Source organism: Ichthyophthirius multifiliis (genome assembly GCF_000220395.1).
Source record: "Ichthyophthirius multifiliis unplaced genomic scaffold scaff_1120509251046, whole genome shotgun sequence".
NCBI lineage: Eukaryota > Ciliophora > Oligohymenophorea > Hymenostomatida > Ichthyophthirius > Ichthyophthirius multifiliis.
The window spans coordinates 28,019-41,200 of record NW_004086255.1 but is presented as its reverse complement, the minus strand read 5'-3'; the positions used below and the strand labels follow the sequence as shown (position 1 = coordinate 41,200).

Here is a 13,182-nt window from a genome sequence, read left to right as displayed (position 1 = left end):
GTTCAATATAATATTATTAATAAATTATAATATAATTTTAAACGATATTGAAAAAATAATAATTTTTTATTTATTTATAAATACTTTTATTTTTATATATATATATATAAATATATATATATTAATAAAAATAAGTTATATAAAGATTTTATTGTATATATATTATTATTATTTGTTTTGTTCTTTTTTTATATAATCTAATAATACTTTATATTATTTAATAAACTTTATTAATAATTAAAATTTATTATATATAAATAATATACATTTATTTATATAATCAATTTACAATTATTTTATTTAATATATTTATAAATATACTACATATTTAATATTTTTTTTTTAATTATAATATTATAATTAACTTTATTTTATTATTTAGTTTTGCAATTTTAAATATTAATATATACTTTGTTTATTTTTAATTAATTAATAAATATATTTTATAACTTAATTTTTTTTCAAAAAAAAATAAATAATTTAATATAATAACATAAATTAAAATATAAAAATGCAAGGTTTATCACCTCCCAGGTTATTAAATTTTTTAGATGACGTATTAGATATAGGCGAAGATGTAATGAAAAAATTTATGTTCGAATATAGAAAAGCAGCATTACGCGATTTAGCTAACATTACAGGTTCAAATAAACCAGCTTATGGAGAAAATATAATAAATATTGCAAAAATAAAATTTTAGGAATTCGCCCTTACGATAAAAGATCCTTTAACAAAAATAATAAAAGAAATATGTTTAGAATCTTCTAAATTAGAAATAAAAAGACCTTTGGATTCAAACATTGTTTTATTTCCATTAAAAGTAAACAAAAATAAATATAAATAATATATTATTATTTAAATCTTATCAAGTAAAATATTTAATAACTTGATTCAAATGCTAAAAAATAAAATAAAAATATTTTAAATATTGTACAAAATAATGAAAGAGCAATCCATACTACAGAATTAAGAGTAAATTAATAAAATATATATTTTTTTTGTAAAAAATAAAGTTTGATAGGCTAAATGCTTTTTTAAGTTATCCTAAAGATGTAAGAGGAGTTAAATAACTTTAACTTGATTTAGATAGTTAAAGTATTGGAGATAGTGGGATTCATCATTTTAGTAAAATGTTATCTTTATATAGTGGTTGTAAATCACTTATTTTAAATTTAGCAACGTAAAATTTATTAATGTTTTTTATTTTATAAATAAAAAAAAAGAAATTCTATTACTTAAAAAGGCGCAGAAATATTAGGAGATGCCTTTATTGAATTAAAAAATTTATAATGTCTAAATATTAATTTGTATAAGTAAATTTATTGAATTTTTTTAATTATCTTATATAATTAAATATAAAGTAATAAAATAAAGCATAAAGGTATGAATGGAATTTTTACAAAAATTGCTAAAAATTGTAAACTGCTTAAAGAGTTAAATGTCGAATTAGCATGGTTTTTATTAATTTATTATATTCTTTAATTTCTTTGTTTAAATAGTAATTAAATAGGAACTAATGGAATGATTGATTTAGGAGAACATATTTTAAATTTGCGATGTTTAGATAAATTATGGTTAGGTTTGTATGAGTAATTTATTATTATTTAAATTCTTTTTTACAAAAAAATAAAAAAGCAATTAAATTTTTGAAGAAGGAATGAAGTATTTTTTAAATAGTTTCAGTAAATTTCCTACTTTTAGCACTTTAAGAGTTGATCTTAGATTGTAAAACTTATTTAATATATAAAGATTAATAATATATTTTTATTATTATACTCTTTAAATAATTAGAAATCCTATTTAAAAAATATAATATGATAAACTAAAGACTTGCATCAAAGATAAGAAAATTACAAATAGTGAAATTATTTTTTGAATAAAAAAAATATTATACATAAAATATGATAAATATTATTACTTATATTTTTATTAAAATAAATAATATTACATTAAAATTTTGTTTGTTTGTCTTTTTTTTATATTTTTAATAAATAAAATTCATTTTAAAAATTGATTAAGACACATAGGTCATTTTTATATATATATAATTTTTGTGTTTTTTATTTTGTTTTGTTTTCAAAAGGTCTTTTATCTATATTTTTTTAAACTATCTTAAAATTAATATTCTTAAGCAGTTTTTTCGAGTAATTTTCTCAAATTACATTCCATTTTATTTTCAATCTCTTTTTGATAATTAAAATAATCTACTTTTTCGTTAATTAAAATAAGGACACCAAATAAAGCAGCCCTTAATAAATTTGTTTCAGTATTAAATTCTGTTTATAGACTAACAAATAGTTCAAAAAGAAATACCATAATATATACTTTTTTAAATGTATTGTAATTAAAAAAAATATAATAGCAAGACATAATTTCCATTATAAGTATCGTAAAAAATATAAAAAATGTTATGAAGAATATAGTCATTTAGTCAAAATTTAGTTTTTTAATAATGTTTATTTTAAAAAGTTTTTAATATTTACCCACTTAAAAATCTACATTTATAGTATTATTGATTACATTATAAAAAATTGAAGAAAAAAATAAAATTTTAGAAATTATAATGAGTATTTTTTTGAAATTTAATTTCATTTTTTTTAATTTTTTATATTTATTTAATAAATTAATTTTTTTAATTAATAAAAAAGATTTTTTTTTTTAGTAAAAATTAAGCTAAAAAATCATTTTAAAAATAAATTTAAAATTTATAAATTAATAATTTTTATTTATAAATTTAATTTTTTAAATTAATAAAATGTTTTTAATAAAATAATAATTGCATAAAATATGTATAAATGTTGTTTTTTTCACTACTTTTTATTTTAAATTTAAATTTTATTAATTTTTTTCTTATAATTTTATTTTCAAATTCTTTTATTTTCTATATTACTAAACTTTCTTTTAAAAATAATTATTTTTCTATATTTTCCAAATCTTTATAAAAATATCTTTAATAATTAAAATTAAGTAATTCGATTTATAAGCAATATATTAATAAAAATTAACAAAAAGCTCTTAAAAAATATAATTAATTTAGTTTATAATCTAAAAATAATCAACTAAAATAGAAATAAATATCATTTGTAATTATGCTTTGATAAAAAAAAAAAACAGTTTAGCAAGAAATTATTTCCATTAAAAGTAACAAAAGTTATAAGAAAAAATTTAATAGGCGGATATATTTTTATTTGAAATCATATTATATTTAAAAAAATATTTAATAATTTTTAAATTTAAAAATATTTTTATCAATTTTTTTGTAATTAAAATGAAAAATAAAATATAAAGAAATCTTATAATTATTATTAGTATATTAAATCTTATTTTTGTTTATTTAAATTTTAATTTTTTCGTTTTTCTTTATAATAAATGTTAGTTAAATAAACTTATGTTTTTGTAAAAAAATCTAATTAATATTCTAAAAAAAAAAACTATAAAAAAATATATGAAAAATAAAAACAATACATATAAATATTAATTTATTTGCTTTTAAGATAAATATTTGGTACTAAAAGATAATAAAATAATATATATTATAATATTCTAAAGTATTATATAAAAATTTAAATAGAAAAATACATATGTATTTACTTTAATATTAAATAGAAAAAATAAAATTTAATAATAATTAAAACAAACACAAATTCTTTATTACAATAAAAATATATAAATTAATTAAAAATATATTAAAATTATGATTATTCAAAATTAAAATATATTATAATTAAGTTCATTCAAATTCAATTTTAAATAATATATTATATAATAGAATATATATTTAATTTTTTTCAAAAAAAGTATCAATTCAAATAATTAGTGTACTTTTATTTATAGAAAAAAGTAAAATTTATAAACCAGCAAATAAAAAACATATAAAAATTTTGAAACTAATTTAAATAAAATATAAAATATAGCATCTCAAATCAAATAAATACCCGATAAAATAAAAGTTAGCAAATAAAAGTTAATACCTTTTAGGATATTTTTAATTAATGGATAAATAATAAAAATACAATTCGAATATTCCTACAAAAATTCTAACTTAAAAAACCATTTGTAAGTCATTAAAAAAAATTGGTTTAAATTGATAAGCATATCACTTAATAAATAAGTACTTTTTTCATTTTAAATGTTTTTAATTTTATTATATCCTTAGTAAAGGGAAGGAAAAAAAATAGATAATTTATTAATTATTTTAATATTGTATCTCTATTATTTAATTATTTAGCAATATTTAATTTAATGCAATACATAAAGAAAAATCCAAATTATTGCAAAGTGCATTCAATAAAATCACAAGCAAAAATATACATGTATATAAATAAATTGAATTGAATAAATACTAATATTTTTACAGAATAATTATTTCTTTAAATAATAAAAAGTATTGTAAATATTAGCTTAGATAAAAAGAATATCAAAAAAACAGTGTTTTTTAGTAAAAAATATATCAAATATAATAAATAAGTAAAAAATCCATTAATACTTAGAAAATAAATTTAAAGCTAATCTTTTTAAAATTATTATTAGTCATTTATATTATAAATTTCTGTTTCTTTTGTTAAATAATTAAATGATTACCATAAAGTTGGTAATAGAATTAAAGATCTTATTCCCATTATGTAAAAAGAATTATATTTACCAGACATTTTTTTTTTATAAATGTAATAAATATATTATATATTTTTATTATATGTTTAATTTATTATCATAAAAATATATATAAAAGAATTAAATATATTTTTAAAAATAAATTAATTATTAAAAAATAAAAATTAAATTAAAATAAAATAAAATAATTATAAATACATATATATATATGATTATTAAAAAAAAAGAATTTTTTTTAAAAAAAATAAAATAAAAAATTAAAAAATAAATATTTATATTGAAATAATAAATAAATATACTATATTATAAATTAATTATATATAAAACAAATATATTTTTTTATCAAGTAATTATTATTAATTATATTAATATTAAAATTAATTTTATTTCAAATAAATAAATTATTCAAATTTTATATTAATTTAAATTCTTATTTTTGTAATAAAGCTCAAAAAATAAGTGGATAAGTTATACAAAATATTATGCTTATTATAACAATCATAATAATAATTTTTGCTTTTAATCTTTTTAAAAAACTAAGATATTTTAAAATATTTTTTCTTTATTATTAAATTCTACAATTTTAAACTCACTGTTTTTTGTTTCCGTCTTTATTTTATTTTAAATTATTTAACAAAAAATATATAAATTATATTTTAAACTAATTAAGAAAAATAATAATTATATAATAAGTAAATACCTAGCACTCTGTTATTTATTTTAAATTATCTTTTTAATTAAAAATTATAGTCCTTTTATCCATATTATTATAATTCAAATAATTATTGTTATTTAATTATTACTAATCAGACTAAATTTCTTAATATTACAATTCTATTGGAAATATAAAGTTTTTTGCGTACTTTTAAATAACATCAACTTTTTAAGAATAATAATTAGGCATTTTTTATAATTCCTTTTTTATTTCCTGCATAAAATTTTATAATAAACATATTTTAAATATTTTTTAGTTTTACATATAAAAAGTTATGGCATAATCCTTAACTATAATTTGGATCTGATATAACTATAAACATAAAAATATAATAAATACATTTTTTCTAAAAAATAAATACTAAAATAAGAAATATTATTTTCGTCTATTATATAAATTAGTTTGTAATCTGTGATTTAACTTTAATGATATTAATTACTTTTATTATTTATTTTAAAACTTTCTAAGTATTTTTGGATTAATAATTCCTTTTTTTAATATTTTTTTAAGATTTTTAAAGTTTGATATATTTTATTTTTTCTTATATTTTACAGAACTTAATTAAATTTTATAAGAATTTGAATAAAGAATAGATTCGTCATTAAGACGATAAATTAAACAAGCTTTCATTTAAATTAATATATATATATATATATGTTTATAATTAACAAATATTAAAAATTATAAAAATTGTTTAATAGAATTAAAAAAGAATATCATTTGATTTTCAATAAAATAATATATACAAAATATAATTAATTAATAATAAAATATGATAAAAATATTAATGAATAAATATTATTTAATAAATAAATATAGTAAAATATTATTTAATTTTGTAATAAATAAATTAAAATTAATTTTTTATTTTAAAACAATACATATTCTTATATATTAAAAATAAAAAAATATTAGATATTTTATAGTTTTATTTTTTGTGTTTTCTAGAATATTTAATTTATTTGTTTTAAAATTTCATTTTTTTCTTTTAATAATATTAATTAATAGATGCTTTATACTTTTATAAGCATCTTATTATTATATATTATTAATATTATTTAATTTATTTAAACATTCTAAAGCTCTTTAACTATGTATTAAAGCCAAATTTTTAGTTTTTTCCAATCCATTAGTTTATTTGACAATTTAATTAACTAAATTTAAAAAATAAAATATATATATATAAAAAAAAACCATGTTCAATTTATTCTTGACTCATTTTCTATGGGTTTTTTTAAATTAAATCAATTACTTTTTTTCCTTCATCAGTATTTTTTATTTCTTAAATTGCAAATAAAATAGGGCCTGTAACATTTCCTTCTTTTAAATCTGCTAAAGCAGCTTTTCCTAAAGAAACCGAATCACTTGTAAAATCTAACATATCATCAGCTAATTAAAAGCTAATTCCTTTATTTTTTATCATATATACAAATATTTTAAAATTTATTTAAATAAATACCTAAATGTTATGCAAATTTAAATAATTATTCTTAATTCTATTATTCTTGATTAAATAAAATCCCGACTCCTTAAGCACTATAAGCCATTAAAGAAGCAGTTTTGTAATATGTTTTTAAAAGATAATTTTTTAATATTTAATCCATTTAATTTTGGAAATTTTTTTTTTTTTTTTTTATTCCGGCTTATTGCATTTCACCCTTTTTTAATTTTTTTTTTATATAATTTTATAAAAATACATTCACAAGATTTTCCATAATACTAGAATATATTTAATACATTCTTAAATCATTAAATTTTATTATTTATTAACCAGATCTTCCTATAATATAATCTCCTGAAAATGCCGCTTATCTATATCCATATTTTACATGCGTTGTTTATTAACCTCGCCTAGTGTAAGCATTATCTATATATTTTTAATTTTTTGATTTTTATAAAAATATTTACCAATTATATCATCATGAACTAATGAAGAAACATGGATATTCTTTAATTTTTTTTATACAGAATTTATTTGAATAAAATATTTGTATACTTCTATAACTGCCGACCAAAGCTTTTATTTTTCAAACATTTCTTTCTTTTTTTTTTTTAATTTCGTAAAAAATAACTTTATTATTTTTCTTTTTTACATTTTCAAAATATTAATTATAATTTTTTAAAATAATATCATTCCTACTAAAAGATTTAAAGTTGGGCGGACTAATTTCCCTTTTTCTTAATAATAATGACATGCAATCTCATTAATTTCTTCTTAATCTGATTTAATCTAATATTTTTTATTTTAAAATTTATATCCAAATCATAAAAATAAAAAATACAATTCCGTCTTATATTTCTTAATAAAATATCTTTAAATTTTACTAAATTTTATCAAATGCTTAACTTTAAGAATTTTATTCGAGCTATTTAAAAATGTTTTCATTTTATTATATGTATTCTTATTTAGTTAAATCTTGTTAATTTTATAGACCTTTTTTGTTAAATTATCTATCATAAAAAAATAAATAATTAAAACCATATAAGATTTCATTATATTCATTTATTTTTATAATCTATATATTTTAATATTATAATTATATGATTATTTTTTTCAAAAAAAACTTCATTTTATACAGCATTAGATGTAAATCCATGATTAAGTAGCCTGTTGAATTATATAAACTTAATTCTTTTGAAATAAGATCGAATTATAAATTACATTTTTTATTTAAATTAAAAAAATATTTAAATAATAAATAATTATATTAAAAAATAAATAAAAGTACTAAAATCAAAATAAAAATTAAAAAATATAATTCAATTTATTTATTTTTAATTTTCTAAATGTAAATAATTACACAAATAATTAATAAATTATTATTTTACTCATTCATTATTTTTGTAAAATAAAAGACACTTTTAATTTATATTTTTATATAAAAAGATATTATTATGAAATAGATATTAATATAAAATATTATTTATAAATAATATATTTTAATATAAATTAGTCTTATATAAAATAAAAAATTTATTTTTTCAAAATTATAGTTATAAAATAAAATTGTGAAAATTAGAAGAAAAAAGGTAACTAAAAGTACAAATATTAATAATACAAAATATTTAATTGATACAATGAAATTATAATATTTTTTTTTATTAATAATTATTATATAAATTTATGTTTAAATTAAAAAAAATAAAAAAATTAGTGTCTTAAAAGGCTTAAACTTTATAAATTTAAATATATAACTTAAAAATTTATTAATTTTAAAAAAATGATTAAAAACAATCGTTATTTAAACTATTATATTTTTTATTAATATAATAAATATTTCAATTAAATAACTTATTTTTAATTTCTAAATAATAAAAATCTTCATTTTTAAATAGTTTGTATTATGATAAATTTATATTATAAGATAAAAATCTCCTTATAAAGATAAAATAATAAAAATAACAAATATAAAAAATATTGAAATAGTTATCTTATTAATTAACAAAATATATTTTAAATTAAAAAAAAATATAATATAAAATTTTATTTAATTTATTTTATGTTTTTATATTTTTTTCCTCTTTTTTAATAAATCAATTGGTCTAATGTATATAAAGCATTTTTTAAATAAAAATAAAAAATGCATTATAAATTAATATATAAATAAAATAAATAAATAAATAAATAAATAAATAAAAAAAATAAAAATAAAAAATGCCTCCAAAATTTTCATCTTCTGAAATAGGCAATTTTGACCGATATGTAGAATAATTATATTAATGTAAAATATTAGCAGAATAAGATGTAAAAATATTATGTGATAAGGTATTAAAAATACAAAAAAAAAATTATAGTTAAGATTTGAACTTAATAATAACTAAAAAAAATGAAAGAAATTAACAAATTATTAATTTTTTATACAATAAATATATTAAAAAAAAAATAATTAAAAATATATTTATTCAATCTATTAATTTTATTTACATAAAAATAAATGATAGATAAAAGAAATATTAGCCGAAGAAAAAAATGTTGCAACTTGTAAGGCTCCAATAACAGTCTGTGGAGATGTCCATGGTTAATTCCACGATTTAATAGAACTATTTAAAATAGGAGGAAAGCCTCCAGTAATAATCAAAATTTAATTTATATAAATTTTAAAAATAAAAAAGGATACTAATTACTTATTTATGGGCGATTATGTAGATAGAGGATCTAATTCAGTAGAAACAGTATCTTTAGTATTTGCTTTGAAAGTAAGATATAAAGACAGAATAGTTTTATTAAGAGGAAATCACGAAAATCGTGAAATTAATAAAATATATGGATTTTATGATGAATGTAATAAAAAATATGGCAACGAAAATGTGTGGAAATATTTTACTGATGCTTTCTTATATTTACCTTTAACAGCAGTTGTAGAATCATAGGTTTTTATTTAAAAACATATATATATATATATATATACATATAATTTAATTTATTTAAAATATAGATATTCTGTTTACATGGAGGACTTTCACCTGCTGTAGAAAATCTAGATTAAATTCGTTCAATTAATAGATTTTAAGATGTGCCACATGAGGGTCCTATGTGTGATTTATTATGGTCAGATCCTGATGATTAAAGAACGGGTATTTTATCTAAAACATATATATTTATAAAAAATAAATTAAAAGGATGGGGATTATCACCTAGAGGTGCAGGATGGACTTGGGGATTAGATATTTCTGAGAAATATATTCATTAAAATAAACTTAAAATGATTGCAAGAGCTCATTAACTTGTTATGGATGTATTCTTTTAAAAAATAAAAATTATACATAAATTGTAATAAATAAAAGGGATATAACTAAGTTCATTAAAAAAAATGTGTCACAATATTTTCAGCTCCTAATTATTGTTATAGATGTGGCAACTAAGCTGCGATAATGGAAGTAGATGATGGATTGAAATTAAATTTGTATTTAAAAATATATTTAAATTGATTTTATTTATTTATTTAATAAAAAGCATGTAATTTGAACCTGCTCCAAGGACAAACGAACCTCATGTGACACGTAGAGTTCCAGATTATTTTTTGTGAAGAAATTTTTATTTTAGTTGTTTCATTATTATATTTTCTATTATTATTTATTTAATTTAATTTAAAAAAAAAAAAAAAACTCATAAAAATCATACTCAAATTAAAATATTACATTTATATTTTAGTAGGTGTAGTGTAAATTCATATTTGTAATAATTTTCTTTATGTTATCTTTTGTTATTTTTTTCATTATAGTTATATTAAATTTTATTATCTTATTTTTATTATTCTTAAAAAATACATTTTTAATATTAATAGTAATTTATTTTATTACGTTTAATAATATATATAATTTTAAATATAACAAAAAAAAATCATCTTTTATATTTGCCTATTAATATTTAAGATGCAATATTTTATGGTTAATTGTTGGTTGCATATTATTTTTATTAATATTAAGAAATTTAGCTTTTTTTCATATATATTCCATCTTAATTAGTAACTCCTTTTATTTATTTATTTTTTTTATCAGAAACACTATAATTATAAATAAAAATAAATATAATTAAAAATATTTATGTATATGTTTACTTTGAAATTTAAGAAGATTTCATAAATAATGAATTCTGATTATATTAGAATTTACAATTATTATCTATTAATTTATTATTTGTTTAACTCTATTCATTTTAATTAATATTAAAATTAATAGACTATTCATTCTAATTGTAAATTAAGTTTTATTATTAAAAATGCTAACATTGTGATTCTTATTAATTAAAATAATTTATATTTTAATGAATATTATTATTTAACTATAAAATATTTATGTAATTATTATAAGAATTTACATTGTTTTTATTTTAGGAAGGAATCTTTTTAGCTCTATTAAAAAGGCTTCGATTATTAGTCAATTTAAATTATCTGTTGTTTATCATTTGAAATAAAAGAACATTATTAAGTTTATTAATTTTCGTTCTATTATTATTATATATTAATAACATATAGACAAGTTTTTTATTAAAAATTATATTTAGACTATTTAAATTATTGATATATTTTTTTTGAGCTATCTTCTTTATTTTTCTTTTTAGAGACATCTTTCAAATTTTTATATTTTTATTCATTTAATTAATTATTTTTTTGATTTTATTTCGGAATAATTTTATTATTTAGAGCGTTATTAGTTATTTAAAAATTTTGATAATTTAATTATTATTATTATTATTATATTATTAACTTTTGTTAAATTAAAAGTTGATTAATATTTGATGTAACACCTTTATAATTATAAATATTTTCATTTTAAGGAATCTATATTTTTTTAATATTATTTAGGCTTTATGATTATTACATATTATTTTAATCATTACTCTAAATATCGAGTTCTTATAAATTAATAGTATATTATTTTAAACCACTTTATACTTAAGAACATATTGACTATTAAGATTATAATTTTATATTTCAGGTTAATATATTTATTATTATTATTATTATTAATATTATTATTATTATTATTATTATTTATAATAATTCTCTTATTATATATTTTATTTAAATTTTTTTTCTAATTAGCAAAATATTTATTCATTTTATTACTCAGATAATGTTGCTTGTGAATTTTTCAGTATTTTTTTTTCCTAATTTATATTTATTTTATTCTAATATTCAATAAATTATTTTTAATTTAAAATATCAGAAATCTTTTTACTACTTTTAATTTAATTTAATTCTTTTTTCTTATTAATATTTTAATATTTATCTTTTATTTTTTTATATTCTTTATCTTCGATTTTTTTTTCATTATTTAAACTTTTATTTTAATCATCCATAGATCTGCAACTAAACTAATTAATTTTAAATTAATCAAGATTAATTTTCGAAAGAGGAATAGATTTATTTATAATAAAAGATTTTTTTATACTATCTTAGTATTTACTTTCACTTTATTTTTATTAAAATTAAATTATTTTATATTTACTGTCTATTGATTTTAATGAAGAAGTTTAGGAATTTGTATTATCTTAATATCTAATATTTTTTGTTATATGATTTTAAAAAAATATTAAATTACTTAATTTCATTAATAGAATTACTGTCAGAAATTTAAGTTACAATATTTTATACGTTTTGTATTTAATTAATAAATACTTTATTTCCACTTAAGCTTGTATTTAATGAAGAATGGTGACTTCTTTAATCTAAGTTGTGATTTTTTTTTATTTTATTCCATTCGCCTTCAAGTTAATGTATAGAAGAAATTATTTTTTAATTTTAATCTTCACTACTTTGCCTACTAAACTTACTTAATTCTCTTTATCTATTTAAATTTTATTTACTGTTGTTTATTGGGGAAATTTAGCGCTAACTAATTTAACATATTTAACTGTTCTAAATTAAATTATTAAATATAAAATTATTGTTCGCATTTTAACTTAAACTACTATTTTCTAAAAAATTTAAACTGTCTTATCCATAGCTATGTTTTGTAAAATTATTTCTAATATTATAATAATAAAAAATTTAAAAAAAAATATTACAAATTTTAATTAGATTATTTTATTTTTTATTATATTTATTAAATAAAAATATCATATTATATAGGATTATGATATAGGCTTTATATTCTTGTTATTTGCTAGTTTTGCTAGTTAATACAATATGAATTTAACATATTAAATTAAATAAATCCAAACTTAGTCCAAAATTTTTTAAAAAAATATTATATAAAAAAAAATATATATTAATTATTATTCGAAAAAAATATATATAATATATATTAATTTAAAAATATTTTACTGTTTAAATATATAAAATATAATAAAAAAAAAGAAAAAATAATTTTATAATAATATATATATATATATATATATATTTATTTATTTA

General features: G+C 14.6%; 2 protein-coding genes across 2 annotated transcripts, besides 20 other annotated features; one reads left to right on the top strand and one right to left on the bottom strand. All coding sequences in view use genetic code 6, as the record gives it.

Annotated features, from left to right (window-relative positions):
* Window positions 1-187: 187 nt before the first annotated feature.
* Window positions 188-241: a microsatellite.
* Window positions 227-312: a microsatellite.
* Window positions 313-2,178: 1,866 nt separating this feature from the next.
* Window positions 2,179-2,228: a microsatellite.
* A 475-nt stretch (window positions 2,229-2,703) lies between these two features.
* Window positions 2,704-2,744: a microsatellite.
* A 459-nt stretch (window positions 2,745-3,203) lies between these two features.
* Window positions 3,204-3,257: a microsatellite.
* Window positions 3,258-4,751: 1,494 nt separating this feature from the next.
* Window positions 4,752-4,805: a microsatellite.
* A 423-nt stretch (window positions 4,806-5,228) lies between these two features.
* Window positions 5,229-5,298: a microsatellite.
* Window positions 5,299-6,105: 807 nt separating this feature from the next.
* Window positions 6,106-6,161: a microsatellite.
* Window positions 6,162-6,277: 116 nt separating this feature from the next.
* Window positions 6,278-6,318: a microsatellite.
* Window positions 6,319-6,520: 202 nt separating this feature from the next.
* On the bottom strand, window positions 6,521-8,163 carry IMG5_134220 (polyprenyl synthetase, putative; the record flags this gene model as incomplete). Its single annotated transcript, XM_004031893.1, has 7 exons — window positions 6,521-6,733; window positions 6,786-6,984; window positions 7,024-7,193; window positions 7,235-7,274; window positions 7,467-7,556; window positions 7,904-7,934; window positions 8,156-8,163. Coding segments are annotated over 7 exons (751 nt in total), but the record flags the coding sequence as incomplete, so codon positions are not given.
* Window positions 7,829-7,869: a microsatellite.
* Window positions 7,995-8,044: a microsatellite.
* Window positions 8,164-8,211: 48 nt separating the features above from the next.
* Window positions 8,212-8,246: a microsatellite.
* A 668-nt stretch (window positions 8,247-8,914) lies between these two features.
* Window positions 8,915-8,964: a microsatellite.
* Window positions 8,915-8,973: a microsatellite.
* Window positions 8,922-8,983: a microsatellite.
* Window positions 8,927-8,982: a microsatellite.
* IMG5_134210 (protein phosphatase 2 catalytic alpha isoform, putative) lies at window positions 8,982-10,416 on the top strand (the record flags this gene model as incomplete). The annotated part of the gene is made up of 6 exons (XM_004031892.1): window positions 8,982-9,092; window positions 9,269-9,697; window positions 9,763-9,901; window positions 9,947-10,062; window positions 10,112-10,230; window positions 10,281-10,416. The coding sequence occupies 6 exons, from the start codon at window positions 8,982-8,984 to the stop codon at window positions 10,351-10,353; spliced, it is 987 nt and encodes a 328-aa protein (XP_004031940.1). The 3' UTR covers window positions 10,354-10,416.
* Window positions 10,417-10,832: 416 nt separating this feature from the next.
* Window positions 10,833-10,872: a microsatellite.
* A 902-nt stretch (window positions 10,873-11,774) lies between these two features.
* Window positions 11,775-11,821: a microsatellite.
* Window positions 11,822-12,045: 224 nt separating this feature from the next.
* Window positions 12,046-12,118: a microsatellite.
* A 1,050-nt stretch (window positions 12,119-13,168) lies between these two features.
* Window positions 13,169-13,182: part of a microsatellite that runs on past the window's edge.